This window comes from Pongo abelii, chromosome 10 (genome assembly GCF_028885655.2).
Source record: "Pongo abelii isolate AG06213 chromosome 10, NHGRI_mPonAbe1-v2.0_pri, whole genome shotgun sequence".
NCBI lineage: Eukaryota > Metazoa > Chordata > Mammalia > Primates > Hominidae > Pongo > Pongo abelii.
The window spans coordinates 33,966,765-33,982,175 of NC_071995.2; the positions used below are offsets into that span (position 1 = coordinate 33,966,765).

Below are 15,411 nucleotides of genomic sequence, written 5' to 3' on the forward strand. Positions count from 1 at the left end.
TTAGAGAAATATGCCTGTACCTTAGTTATCTAGACTGTGATGTTAAAGTAATCAACTAATGGAAATTCAATGCTAGCAGTGTGCTGATAAATGTTTAACAACCAGCTTTCTGAGGCGGGGGAGGGGGAGATGTCTGACTTACAGTGTTTGCCAATTTCTTTCTTTCTTTGTTTTTAGAGATGGGTCCATGTAGCCCAGGCTGGACCTCTGGGCTCAAGCAATCCTCCTGCCTCAGCCTCCCAAGTTGTTGAGACTACTGGCACACACCACCATGCCTGGCTTGTGTTTGCCAGTTTCTTAGTAAAATACTCCCATCATGGCTAGTTTCAAGCTACCAACATGATGTCACTGAACACGGAATTATGCTGCAATGCCAAGAATCACTCTCACTTGCTGGCTCCAACACATTGGAGTGTACAATTTATTTTCCTCTCCTATCTTGGATTTTACCACTCATTAAGCTAGTGGAGTATTACTTAAGAAAAAATTGGAAACTTACGTGGGCACATGGTTATCCCTATTGCAAAATTTGTATCACCTTTAAGTGAGTGACTTCAATTGTGAAAAGTATGTAATTCCAAAGGGACCTAAAGACAGCACCGATGCCTGTGGTAAATGCTGTTGTGGGCACATGCTCATCCTAAAGACAAATGATCCGATACATCCTCAAGGTGGTGGACCTGACAGTGCTAGTCTTTTTTGAAGGATAAGTTATGCATGTTCTCTTAGATGAGTGATCTCACCATAGAAGCTTCAGGTGGGCAGAACTGAAGTCACTAACACAAGTTCATTAGTTAAGCAAACATTTTACATGCAGAGCAGATTTACTCAGCACCATTGCCACATGCAGACCAGAAATGATCTCAATGTCAAGTCTAGTAAACGGAGAAAGTTCACTGTTGTATGCACAAGTTTTTCTCCAAAATGGACGGAAATAATTTGCTATAGTAATCTAAATCAAACACAATGCCCGAAATACTACTCAATTTAGTTCACTGTCGGCTCTGAATACACTCTTGGCTCTGAAAATAACACCAATGAATTTGTGGCAATTAAGATATTCGGTAACATTCATGATTTTTAAAAATATAGCTAAGATTAACTCTTACTAGAACCAGTCAACATCTGTCTTATAATTTTTAAGAGTGAGCTGTAGACATAAATGAGCAACTACTCAGCAGATACTTTCATGTCCTGGAAATCAATGCTACGTGACTGCAGGTTCCATGGAGGTCTTTTCTTACATTCTGACTCATATCCTGAATATTCTCCTAGTGGCCTTTCTATTCATTGTGACAACATTTACCCTGAAGTCGTCTGCAATGCCATCTCCTACCTTGGAAAGGTGTCCCATTTCATATGCTTCATCTTTGTATCTTCTTTGATTATATGAAATGCAGTGCAGAGTTCTACATGTACAGAACTTCAAAAAGAACAACACTGAAATGCTGATACAATGCCCATAATGACAACTGAATATGTCTGTAAATTGGCAATATCTGACCCTGTGATGTCTTGAGACTATGAAGGGCAGGGGCTTTATCCACAAAATCACAATCTGTAGACATGTGACAAATACTAATGTATCATACTGACTAAGACCTTTGGCTTTGAAGACAAGCTTCCGGCATTTGAGTTTCAATTCTGTCTACTACTAGCCATATGACTTTAGGAAAATCACTCAACCTCTCTGAGGCTGTTTCCTCATCTATAAAATGAGGAAAACCTACCTTGTAGGGGCTGCTGCTGAGAGTAAACTGAGAAAAGCCTCATAAAGCATTTAGAGCAGTTTCGAGAACATAACAACAATAAATGTTAGCTATTATTGTTATAAATGAGATATACAGATGAAATCGGAATGGACAGTTTAGTAAGCGTATACATTATGGCACTCACTTCCCAGATTTTGGCTATATTCTGCTTTTGGAAGGTGAAATTCAAAAGAGTGGTCTGGACTGTTTTGCAAACACTGTTTAAAACGGTGCTATTCTGACTGGAGTGCATTCAGCTACTATATGTTCTGAAAAATGTGTGCCAACCAGGGCATTGCTACAACCAACCAATGTATATCTTCTACTCATCAATCATAAGGGGAGACTACAGGAAGAGATTTGTAACTAACATCGTTGCCTTTAGATTTTTACCTTCACAGTACACCTTTCCTGTTGATACTATTCTTCTTCTTCCCACAAAAATTATCATATCTCTGTCCTCCATACTAGCTAATTTTGCTTACAGAAGAAAAAAATTAACTCCTGTTTCTCAAAGAACTGAAAACAGAATTAACATTCAATCCAGCAATCCCATTACTGGGTGTATATACAATGGAAAATGAATTGTTCTATCAAAAAGGCACATGGGCTCGTATGTTCATCACAGCACCGTTCACAATAACAAAGACATGGCTAGGTTCCCATCAATAGGAGATTGGAAAAGGAAAATGTGGTACACATACACCATGGAATACTACACAGCCAAGAAAAAGAATGAAATCATGTCCTTGGCAGCAACATGGATGCAGCTGGAGGCCATTATTCTAAGCAAATTAATGCAGCAACAGAAAACCAAATATCACATGTTCTCACTTAAAAATGGGAGCTAAACACTGGGTACAAATAGACACAAAGATGGGAACAATAAACACTGGGGATTTCAAAAGCAGGGAGGGACAGAGCAGGAAAAAGGGTTGAAAATCCATCTATTGGGTACTAAGTTCACTATTTGAGTGATGGGCACATTAGAAGGCCAAACCTCGGCATCACGCAATGTACCTGTGTGACAAACCTGTACATGTACTTCCTGAATCGAAAATTAAAACAAAAAAAAATTAACTCCTTAATGTGATCCTCAAGATCCCCACTATCTGGCTTTAGCCTATGTTTCCAATTTGTTTGATTACTTTCTACCACAAACTCCATACTCTTATCAGACTTGATTATTCACCAAATTCACCATGTATTTTCATTTGTTCACTCATTCCTTTATTCATTTTATTCAAATACCTTACTTACTATATGCTAAAAACTTTGCTAAGTGTTAGGCATTAAAAATGTTTTATAAATGCATAGGCTTAGCTTTTATGGCACAATCTATTAATAGTAGCAAAGGTATGTAAACAACTATCATATAACAACAATGTGACAAAATCAGTAACAGTGGTGACTTGCCTATGAATTCCCATTTGAACCCTCAGGAACAAGCACTAGCTTTTGCTGGGGAAGCTGGAAAATGTTTCATAGAACATTTATGAACATTATGAACTTTATCTTCAGTTTTAAATCAGTAGGAGATTAAGTATTCAACAGGCAGATAACAGAAAATGTTTACCAGGCAAATAAAATTAAATACAGTATTGATACGAAAGTACTATGACATCTAAGGAAAAGCAAGCACTTCGGTGGGTGTGAAGTATATTTGTGGGAAAAAAGGTGGTAATGAAGGTTGTGGATAGACTGAAAAAGGCTGTGTATGCTGTGATGGACCAAGGTGTCTTCCATTTTTGTTTGGTTCACCCAGTAAGTTCTTCCACCCCTTTTCTTATGGTAACAGATCTTGCTGTCCTTGCTATGAAAGGAGGTTATCTGATCCAGGCTTGGACAATCCAGGCCAACAGTGGCTCAAATGATGTGCCCCTTTCTGAATCAAGGCCAGGAAAAAACTTTCCCTGTGACTGGCACAATCATTTTAAGAAAGATGTGCACTTTTTTTTTTTTTGTGGCTAAGCAAGGGCTGCCTACAATTAGGTTATCTGCTCAGTAGAGAAAGCTTGTTTGCATTTGCAGAAAATGAGCCCACTATGAAAAAAGAAGAGCAAGCAGAGATGAGATACAAACAGAAAAAGAGTGAGTCCCAGGAAAGCTGAATTCTGTCCCAAAAAGGGAATACGGCCATGGTTCCTGGTATACTTCCTTCACTTCCTCAAGTGACCTGCAATATCTCAGCCACATGGGCCAATGAATTCTGACTTGTTTCAGTGAGTTTAAGTTCGGTTCCCACCATTTTCAATGGAAAGAGTCCTAACACATCTGCCATACTAAGAACTCTGTTTTATGTGGTAAGGCAATGGGAGCTGGAGAGAAACTTTAAGACGTGAAATGTGTTTAAGCAGGTGAGCGATGGATCAAAGTGCACTAGAAAAGCAGATTCAATGGGCAGTACAGAAGATGGATTCGAGGAAGGCCACTTAGGCACTTCTTATGCCTTTCAAGAATGTGGTCCTTTATCTTTAGAGAATTTCTGACTACCAAAATAGTCCAGCAAGGCCCAGCTCACTTGACACCTCTTCTCTAGTGCCCTTCTGATCTCACCAGATGCCATGAATGGTCCTTTGTTCTGCATTCCCGCAGCACTTCACTTGTACCTTTGACATCCTAGTTTGCAAACTTCAGTGACTGTCAGAATCATCTAGAGGCTTGTTAAAACTAGATTGCTGGGCCCAACCTTGAGTGTTTCTGATTCAGGAGGTCTGGGGTGGGACCTGAGAATTCTAACAACTTCCAGGTGGTGCTGGACCTGTGGCCAGCTTTGAGAACTGCTGCTCTAACACATTTCATTGTAGCTGTCTTCTAGTTCACTTGCTTATCTGTGTCCCCCGCTCCACTAAACATTCCTTATGGATATTCTTGTTTTGTATTTTTTGAGACAGGGTCTTGCTCTGTCACTCAGGCTAGAGTGCAGTGGTGCAATCATGGCTCACTGGCACCTCAACCTCCTGTGCTCAAGAGATTCTCTGTCCCAGCCTTCTGAGTAGGTGGGACTACATGTGCACACCATGATGTCCAGCTAATTTTTTCATTTTTTTGTGGAGACAGGGTCTTGCTATGTTGCCTAGGCTGGTCTCAAACTCCTGACCTCAACTGATCCTCCTGCCTCAGCCTCCCAAAGTGCTGGTATTACAAGGTTGAGCCACCGCACCCAGCCAAGGGTTTTCTTATTCATCTTTGTATAGCCTTCAGTAGCTAACATAATGCTTTACACAAAATTGGTATTTGATATCTATTACTATGTGATTAACTATGGAGAAGAAATAAACATCTTATCATAATAAATTCTTTCAGTTACCATCCAAATAAAGTCTCTCAAAAAATAAACTGTGTAGGCCGGGCATGGTGGCTCATGCCTCTAATCCCAGCACTTTGGGAGGCCAAGGCAGGCAGATCACTGTACTCCAGCCTGGGCAACAGAGCGAGACTCTGTTTTAAAAAAGATAAATAAAACAAACAAACAAACAAACAATCAAACAAACTGTGTAACTAGAAAAGAACCAAAGGCAGAATATATCCTGACTTCCTTGGGGCTACCTAATTTTTTACTGCATCTTCTATCAGGGCAGGGTACAGGTAGCATTACCTTAGGCATCCAGTGACGTTGTAGAATATGTCAAAATCGAGCAAACCATTTGCTTTTGGGTAGTCTCCTTCAGGCCACCCAGAAAAGGGGATGATGATATTCTCCGTCAGCGTAAGCAATGCTTCCGTTATCATGAGATTCTTGAGTTTGTCATTAGATGACAAATTCCACAGCAAACCTAGAAAAGCACAGAGTTACCATGAAAACAGTGCAGGGTGGGACCAAAATGACCGCTGAAAAGTTCAGTTAAGGCCATCAACTCCAGGGCTATGACTAGTCATAAAAAAATTTGGGGGTGGGGGGGCCAGCCCCTTTCTCAACTGGAAGAACCCAATTAGAACTCATTAGATGGTGATGGAGGCTAACCCACATGAGCAATAAATACATGGCTTAGGTTACAAACTGTGCAGGTTTAAACTAATCAGATATACAAATAAAGGCCAGACATACTTAAGCATTTATTGCTGTTTCTCTTAAAGGGCCCTACCACAAAGCTGACCTGACCGGGATAATAAAGTCTGGGCTCACCAATAGGCAGGCTTAAAATGGTCCTATTGTAACTAAAACATCAACATTTTTAAAGAGTCATATTTTTTTCTCCCTTAGATACACATGGGAAAATATCTTCCCTGCCTCCTTCTCACTAACTGTAACTTTCACCTGACATTGTGCCTCCCGGTAAGAGCAGGGAAGGTCTGCAGAAAGCCTTTCTCCATGCCTGTCAACAGGAAGCTGATCAACATCACCAATTAATGTTATTGACTGCTACCCAATGACAGAATCACGTCCTCCAGCAATTTATTCTGGCTACCTCATGTATTCTTATGTTATAGTTTGGCAGTGAAGGAGAGACAAGAGCATCTTCCCTATCGGCCAACTTGCATGGCCTAAGTACTGCTTAAAGATTAGTACCCTATTTACTCATTAAATTTTCTCTTTCCTCTTGAATCCCCCATATTAAAGAGAAAGACCATATAGGCCAATCCAGAAGAAACTGAGATAATAGCATGTTGTACTTTACAAGGTATATACTGTGACATACAGACTGAGGCTGGGTACTGAGAGAAAACAGAAAGTGGCATATACATTTAGGATTTTTTTGTTTCTGAAATTTGGAGCTCGAATCCTTCTGATTCAGTGGAAGGAAGGCTGTACACCAATTGCTTGCTATTCCAGGGACTCCCAGCAGGTGTAAAGTTGCCTCGTCATCTTTCTTTCTTTTTTTTTCTATTGCCCATGCTGGAGTGCAGTGGCGGCTTGATCTCGGTTCATTGCAATCTCCACCTCCCAGGTTCAAGCGATGCTCCTGCCTCAGCCTCCCAAGTAGCTGGAATTACAGGTGCCCGCCACCATGCCTGACTAATTTTTCTATTTTTAATAGACATGGGTTTCACCATGTTGGCCAGGCTGGTTTCAAACTCCTGACCTCAAATGATCTGCTGCCTCAATCTCCCAAAGTGCTGGGATTACAGGCATGAGCCATTGCCTGGCCCGCCTCATCATCTTTCATACCGTAATAGGTTACACTAACTCACTAATGCCCAGGAAAAGGAGAAGAGGGGCAGAAAGAGAAGGGATGGATGACTCTTTCCTTTCTACCCTATCCTTCTCACTGCCCAGGCAAAAATTCCTACTTCTTTTTTCTTCACCCGAGATGGAGTACTGCTTTGTTGCCCAGGCTGGAGTGCGGTGGTGCGATCTCAGCTTCCCGAGTAGCTGGGATTACAGGCACACACCACCAAGTCTGGCTAATTTTTGTATTCTCAGTAGAGACAGGGTTTCACCATGTTGGCCAGGCTGGTCTCGAACTCTTTACCTGGTGATCCGCCCACCTCGGCCTCCCAAAGTGCTGGGATTACAGATGTGAGCCACTGTGCCTGGCCCAGCAATTCCTACTTTTTTTTCTTTTTTTTTGAGACAGAGTCTCACTCTGTCACCTAGGCTGGAGTGTAGTGGCACAATCTCGGCTCACTGCAACCTCTGCCTCCCGGGTTCAAGTGATTCTCCTGCCTCAGTCTCCTGAGTAGTTGGGATTACAGGCGCACACCACGACGCCCGGCTAATTTTTTTGTATTTTTAGTACAGACGGGGGGGTCTCACCATGTTGGTCAGGCTGGTCTCGAACTCCTGACCTCGTGATCCACCCGCCTTGGCCTCCCAAAGTGCTGGGATTACAGGCGTGAGCCACCGCGCCCGGCCAGCCATTCCTACTTCTTAAAATGACTGTATGGTCTGTGCAAAGGAAAAAGGAAGCACAGGTACTCAGGGCTGGCTCCTTTATGAACATAGCAAATGTGGCAGACTTGGCTCAACTATGTGGCAAACATCGCCTCCCCTGAAATAACAGTCTGTATAGTTAAAGCTTGGTAATTACTCAGCATACTTATATTTGGTCCAACCAATTAGAACACATTAGGCTTCATGCAGTCTTTTGGGCTTAAACAGTTTGCTTCTGCTGTGCACAGGTAGCTACTTTTTGAAACTGTAACCAGATTTCGACTGGAGCCTACACAGAGCTTCCATTAGATACAGTGACACTGGGTCTGGTGTCTTGTGAGAACTAGATTTCTGGCTTATGAGGAGGTATTTTCCTGATCAAACTAGCATTTGGGGTTAAGGAGCAGTGTCCCTCAGCCACAGGTTTTGCAACACAATGACTTCATTCCTCCCACTTCTCCTTAAGAGGCCCTGGAAGAGGGACAGATAAAACTCAGAAGGTGGTTGAAAACAATTTAAAGGCAAGTCTGAGGTTGAGTTTTGGTTACTAAGCTACAAAAGCAAGTTAGGAAGAAGAGAGAAATGAAGAAAAAAAAAAAGCTTCTTTAGTCCTAAATAAGCAAACAAATTAATAGTCTCTGCCTGCCAGAAGCTTAAGAACGTGAAGCATAATGACATTTCCTCCTTTTAAAAAGGACCACACAGGGCACTCAAAGGAAAAGTACACCTTACAATAAAAACCAGAGAGGATTAATTGGAACAAAGGGAGTGGAATTTTCCTTCAACAGTCAGTATCCTTCAGAGCTTGGCATGCTCCATTATTTCTACAAAAGTATATGATTTTGGAAGTTTCAGTATAATTTTAGAATTTCTAATATAGGATTTTACATAGAAATGTCATGCCTGTCAAATTTCTGGGTGGCATGAAAGCTGTGAAAGAACTAAGATGTTCAATAGAGATTCAGGATTACATATGCTTACACACACACACCCTCACACAAAATCAGTGAGTAACCAACTACAAACTGGGAAAATATGTACAGTATGAGATAAAAGGTTAATACTCTTAATATATAGAGTTCTTATAAATCACTAAAAAGTGAAACACCAGTAGAAAAATTGGGAAGGTACATAACACAAAACCAACTGATATTAGGAACTAATGTACACAGGAATCCATGTTCTCTAGTAACTAAAGAAATGCAAATTTAAACAACTAGATATCATTTTCCATGACTAGAGGAGGCAAAACCAGAACCAATGAGTGGAAATTCTAAAGAAGGAGATTTTGGCTCACTGAAAGTATAAACTTCTAAGAGAGCTTTGAAGAAAACAGAAGGAACTACTTGTAAGACCCAGCTCTATCACTGGAGGGAATAAAAATTAGCTTATCTCTTATCAGAAAGTAGATGAGGGCTTTTACCCTGAAATTAAAGTGTTAGACTAGATGAGCAGTTTCCAAATGAGCCCGGTGACAAAACAGACTCACAGTCTTGGGCCATGCCCCAAATTTGCTGAGCCAGAATCTCAGGATGGAGTTCAGGAACTTATATTTTTTTAAAAAATTCCAGTTTTGGGCATGAGGAAACCAATGGACTAGATGATTCTGAATAGATGTCCCTTCAATGATCAGATTCTGGATTACCTAATATAATATTTACGGTTTGGGTTTTCATGTGTCTCATCTTTAACTGCTGGTCAATTTATTCATAGTGTTTTAATGTCTACTAGTATAGTTCTTTGTTGCAGATGGTCTGTCTGCCTGTAATTTTCTACTATGAGACTCTCATTCTAGCCAAAAAGAAAGGGATCCGGACTCTGTTAAGGGATATAATTAGAATAATTATCAATTATAAGAGACAGTAACTGCATTATCCAGAAATTTACTGCCAACTGTGATGTTTGCAAAAAATAGCTAACCAGTAAAGGGATCTTAGATATTACAACTCATGTTAAATAATAATGACCTCGGCCGGGCGTGGTGGCTCACGCCTGTAATCCCAGCACTCTGGGAGGCCAAGGCGGGCGGATCACGAGGTCAGGAGATCGAGACCATCCTGGCTAACGTGGTAAAACCCCGTCTCTACTAAAAATACAAAAAAAATTAGCCAGGTGTGGTGGCGGGCGCCTGTAGTCCCAGCTACTCTGGAGGCTGAGGCAGGAGAATGGCGTGAACCCAGGAGGCAGGAGAATGGCGTGAACCCGGGAGGCAGAGCTTGCAGTGAGCCAAGATCATGCCACTGTACTCCAGCCTGGGCAACAGAGCGAGACTCCATCTCAAAAAAATAAATAAAAATTAAAAAAATAATAATAATGACCTCTAGGACAGAAAATACAGTAATTTAACAAATCTGCCTTAACACTTAGGCAGCAAAACTTACAAATTTTATGATTAAATAAATCCCTATCTTCAGTGAAAAAGAATGAGGAGGGAAAAGATGAGGACAATGACCGCTTGGACAAGGACAAGAAAGAAAACTGGTTCTTTTTAACCGTGTTTTTCAAAGTGGTCAAAGAGTGGGAGGAATTTTTTTTTTTTTTTTCTTTTTTACAATTTCCCTTGTACAGATATACCCCTCCTTTCACCTAAATTTTGCAAATCTTAACTGGAATATCAGATTATTGAAACGGCCATGTTTGCCAAGTTATATATAAACCCAGGGTACCTTGTTACACATTATGAATGCAGAATAAAATAATATACAATTACTTAAAGAAAGTGCATAATAAATATTTTATAGCAAAACATTTTGAGTATTTTATTAAAATACAGCAATCCAATTAAGTACTTTTATAAAACATGCAGGGATTAATATGCAGTTTCAACACATTTCACTGACAATCACCCCTGACTCTTTCATATGTAATGAAAGAGGGATAAGAATCCCTGCTGCACTCTTATCATGACTTGTCCGTTTTAATCCAAGGTATATCCCTGCTCACTCCAGCTAATGCTCACTACTCAGTGACCTTGAAGATGAACTTCTGAGACCAAGATGTGCCGTTCTCATTTCAATTACGGGAACACTACCACATTCACTTAGTAAGGGAGAAAGAACAATCTCACCGGGGTGGGGGGAGTGGGGGTGTCTTTGATTCTGAAGTTCTTTCATTAGAAGAGAAGATCCTAGGCTACTACTGCAGAAGTAGAGCGAGAGATGAAGACAGCTTGAACCAAGGCAGAGACAAGAAGACAGAGGGGCCGGCGCAGTGGCTCACATCTGTAATCCCAACACTTTGGGAGGCCGAGGCCGGCAGATCACCTGAGGTCAGGAGTTCGAGACCAGCCTGACCAACACGGAGAAACCCCGTCTCTACTAAAAATACAAAATTAGCCAGGCATGGTGGCGCATGCCTGTAATCCCAGCTACTCGGAGGCTGAGGCAGGAGAATTGCTTGAACCTGGGAGGCAGAGGTTGCGGTGAGCTGAGATCGCACCATTGCATTCCAGCCTGGGTAACAAGAGTGAAACTCCTTCTCAAAAAAAAAAAAAAAAAAGAAGAGAGAGGAAGGGTGTCAAAGAGGAGCGAGGAAGAGCTCTCTGATCAGAGTCTCAAAGACAAGCCCCTTCTGAAAGACTATACAAATGAGTCATCACGTGCCTCAAAAGTAGGTGGTGAGCCAGCAAAACACTCAAATACAACTAGGTTCAAACCTGGGCTTTCTTCTTTACTATTTATGCAACCTTGGGCAATTTACTTAACCCCTCTGAGTCTCACACTGATCATATGTAAATCACCAATTATGCTTTCACCTCTTACGGAGTTGTCAGGAGAAACAGGGATAAAAAAACAGAAAGCCCTAGCTTAGTGACCAACACATAATAGGGGTTCAGAAAAAAAAAAAAAAGGTCTAAGAAATAGACCAGTAAGATTCACATATATACTTACTTTCTTTGTGTTTCTAAACAAAGAAATAAATATGTCTATATTAGGTTAACAATTTATTTCTGAGGCCCAGAAAGCCCTTATTTAGCTCTTCTATTAGTAGAGCCAAAGGGAGTAATTTAGAAGGATTTGTATCAGATGTTCAAATGTCTGTTCGGTTCAATTAGCATGTAATGAACACCCTCCAGTAGGGATGTTTGGCTTATACTAGAAATCCTGGGTGCTGCACAATCAACTTCCATTTATCAACTCTATAGATGATCTAATGATGCCTGAATGGTTTCATATAGCATCAACATCACAGAATGTTCTCTGACGTTAGTCTCCTATTGCCTATGTAGAGGAGGAAGCGTGATTCAATGGCTTGTTCCCTTGACACACACACACACACACACATGCAAGCACACACACACTTCCCAAGCTCTCTAACTACCAGGCACTCTAACTCCAAATCACGATATTTTCCATGTCTCCTCTAAATGACCGGCAGCTAGTTTCTTTCTGCCTCTTTGCCTTGCTAGTGATGCTCACTTTGTGAGGAATAACTTTCATCCTCCTTCAAAACACCAATCCAAAGCCTATTCCTCTTTTAAGGTCCACAATGAAACATAACCCCTTCAGGAAGTATTTCCTGACTATAAAACTAGTAGATGGGGAAACAAAATCCAATGCGGGTGCAGTGGCATGTCCCTGTAGTCCCAGCTACTCAGGAGGCTGAGGCAGGAGGATCTCATGAGCCCAGGAGACCAGCCTAGGCAGCACAGTGAGATCCCCATCCTTTAAAAAAAACAAAAACAAAAAAACCCCAAATCCACACCCTCCCTAGGCTGTGATTCTCAGTACCTGACCCCTGAAAGCCACTCTGTAAATGTTGGTTAAATGAACGGAATCACTTTTAATTTCTACAGGCATTTTAATACAAATCATGGCTATGAAAAGAAATCCCTCATGGGACATGACAGAATGCTGGCAAGAGGGTAGCATGGTACTGGTCAGGCGCGGTGGCTCACGCCTGTAATCCTAGCACTTTGGGAGGCGGAGGCAGGTGGATGGCCTGAGGTCAGGAGCTCGAGACCAGCCTGACTAACGCGGCGAAACCCCGTCTCTACTAAAAATACAAAAAATTAGCTGGGCGTGGTGGTGGGCGCCTGTAATCCCAGCTACTTGAGAGACTGAGGCAGGGAGAACTGCTGGAACCCTGGAGGCAGAGGTTGCAGTGAGCTGAGATCATGCCACTGCACTCCAGCCTGGGCAACAGAGCAAGACTCCGTCTCAAAAAGAAAAAGAGAGTAGACAGAGTAGCATGGTACCTCACATAGTTTTATAACATTAAAATATATCAGAATTTAAAACGTGATATTTAGCAACATGTATACAGCTGGAGGTCATTATCCTAAGCAAATTAATGCAAAAACAAAAAATCAAATACCACATATTCTCACTTACAAATGGGAGCTAATCATTGGGGATACACGGACATAAAGATGAATAAAAGAGGGAGGAAAGGATGGGGGCAAGGGTTGAAAAACTATCTGTTGGGTATTATGCTGAGTACCTGGGTGACAGGACAATTCGTATCCCAAACCTCAGCATCACACAATATACCCATGTGACACACTTGAACACGTAACCCCATATCTAAAATGAATGTTGAATTTTTTTAAAATGTGATATTTTAAGATATAAAGCGAGTAGAGATAACATAATGACAAAATCTTTATAGAAAAATTAAACCTATTGTATAACTAAATGAAGTAGGTAGAAGAGCAAAATATATTCAATTCACTTTAAAACAATATTTGTGGAGTACTTCCTTTAAAAGTATTTACCAGAACACTGTCAACTATTACACATAGTTAATAAAAAGAAAAACCTCTTCTACGGTATATATTCTTTGAGCATTGGTTTCCTCATCTGTAAAATTGAGATATAACACCTGATAGTACCTAGAAACCCAAGGTTTTTGTGATAATTAAATTAGAAAATGTACGTATATCACTGAGACACTGAAGATATTTAACAAAAATTTACTGATGATTGCACTCAGTTATGCCTCCTGCAATCTTTGTTAATTTTTTTGAGATAAGGTCTCACTCTGTTGCCCAGGCTGGAGTACAGTGGTGCAATCATGGCTCACTGCACCAGCCTCAACCTCCTGGGCTCAAGCAATCCTCCCACCTCAGCCTCCCGAATAGCTGAGACTACAAGCACACACCACTAACACACCTGGCTAATTCTTTATTTTTCGTAGAGACAGGGTCCCACTATGTTGGCCGGGCTGGTCTCGAACTCCTGGGCTCAAGCAATCCTCCTGCCTTGGCCTCCCAAAGTGCTGGGATTACAGGCATGAGCTACTGCACCCAGCCCCTCCTGTACTCTTTGTACTATGTGCAGGGAACACAAGCGGAGAGCTGATGGTGATGGCGGGGAGAGTGCTTATTCTGGAACAAATCATTTTCTCTGGTTTAAATCATTTTCTCTGGAATAAATCATTTTCTCTTTTATCATACGATAAAAAAACAGTCGTTCATTTAAATGAAACTAGCCCCTTCTCTTCATGCTTAGAGGACATATTACTAACGCTGCTGTTTTAATTCTATCTGATTAGTCCATCTCTCCAATTCATTGCATAAAAAGGAGACATTTGCTCAAATCAGTATTTGAACAAAAATATGAAGTAGAGAATTAAAAAAACAAACATATCCAGTTACTCTTTTCTTCTTTCTTTAAGGTTGCCGTGAGCTAAGGAGGTGGTACTGAGAGGAGTCCAGATAATGGAAAGATTGGAAAAAACAGTTTCTGATATTTGATTAAATTGATCCTCCACATTGGAAAACTATGTGACACTCCATTTCATTTTCTTTTTCTATAGATCCAGCAAGCTGGTTGTTGAGTAAATAATACAAACAACTGGGTGTGGCTCTTGTCAGTTTTCTTTAGAAGGTTTGGGACACCTAGGATAACAGTGAAATCCTACACGTTCTTAAACTACAAAGTGGGCTGTCAGTGAATTTAAGCAGAATTTTCATTGCAATGAGTCTTGTCAAGTTGTTTTTAAAGCCATTTAGTCAAAGGTGCATAGAGTTTCTAATTAAGAATATTAAGCAAAAGCCGCAGAACATTTTCCCCTTTAGAAAAAAGGAATTCAGGCTGGGCGCAGTGGCTCATGGCTCATGCCTGTAATCCCAGCACTTTGGGAGGCCGAGGCGGGCGGATCACGAGGTCAGGAGTTCGAGACCAGCCTGGCCAACATGGTGAAACTAAACTTTAGTAGAAACATGGTCTCTACTAAAAATACAAAAATTAGCCGGGTGTGGTAGCACATGCCTGTAATCCCAGCTACTAGGGAGGCTGAGGCAGAATTGCTTGAACCCCGGAGGCAAAGGTTGCAGTGAGCTGAGACTGCGCCACTGCACTTCAGCCTGGGTGATGGAGCAAGAGTCTGTCTCAAAAAAAAAAAAAAAAAAGGAATTCGAATATGGCTCAAATTTGGAGTCTAAGCCAGCAGCTAACAATGTTCCTTTAAAGCCATCTCTAGCATAACAATGAGCCCATCAATCATTTGCTCCATGAAACTTAAGAAAAGGAGATGATGTAAGGCATCCGGCTGGAGCACAAATCTGTTAGGTTCTTCAATGTTCAGTAAGCACTACCTGTTATTTGTTTTTTAGTCTCCAAGTCTCTGGTTTGCTTCAGCACCTGGAGCAGCCGAGGTACCCCATTTAGTTCAGCCACCTCCAATTTGTTGTCATTGTCTTCAAATACTAAGTTTCTCAAGGCCCCACACACAGCTCGCTGAACATCTTCATACTGAACTTTTAGGAGCTGCAGAAGCTTGGGGATGCCACGAAGCTGGTTAACCTGGGGAAGAAGTAGATGCATATTTCTAATATTAATTTTGATGTGGCATCAAGGCATTCAATGTAATACAAATAGATGAAGTTTACTGATGCTGATT

The 15,411-nt window shown here is 41.1% G+C and overlaps 1 protein-coding gene across 2 annotated transcripts in view; it reads right to left on the reverse strand.

The window, feature by feature from the left end:
- The window catches only part of PKP2 (plakophilin 2), a 105,561-nt gene that overhangs the window by 44,540 nt on the left and 45,610 nt on the right, over positions 1 to 15,411 (reverse strand). For both annotated transcript variants that reach the window (XM_024257391.3, XM_063712111.1), the window contains exons 5-6: positions 15,107 to 15,314; positions 5,350 to 5,527 (exon numbers count right to left, since the gene is read on the reverse strand). In XM_024257391.3, coding sequence (XP_024113159.1) covers positions 5,350 to 5,527; positions 15,107 to 15,314 — 386 coding nt within the window. The remainder of the gene's footprint in view (positions 1 to 5,349; positions 5,528 to 15,106; positions 15,315 to 15,411) is intronic.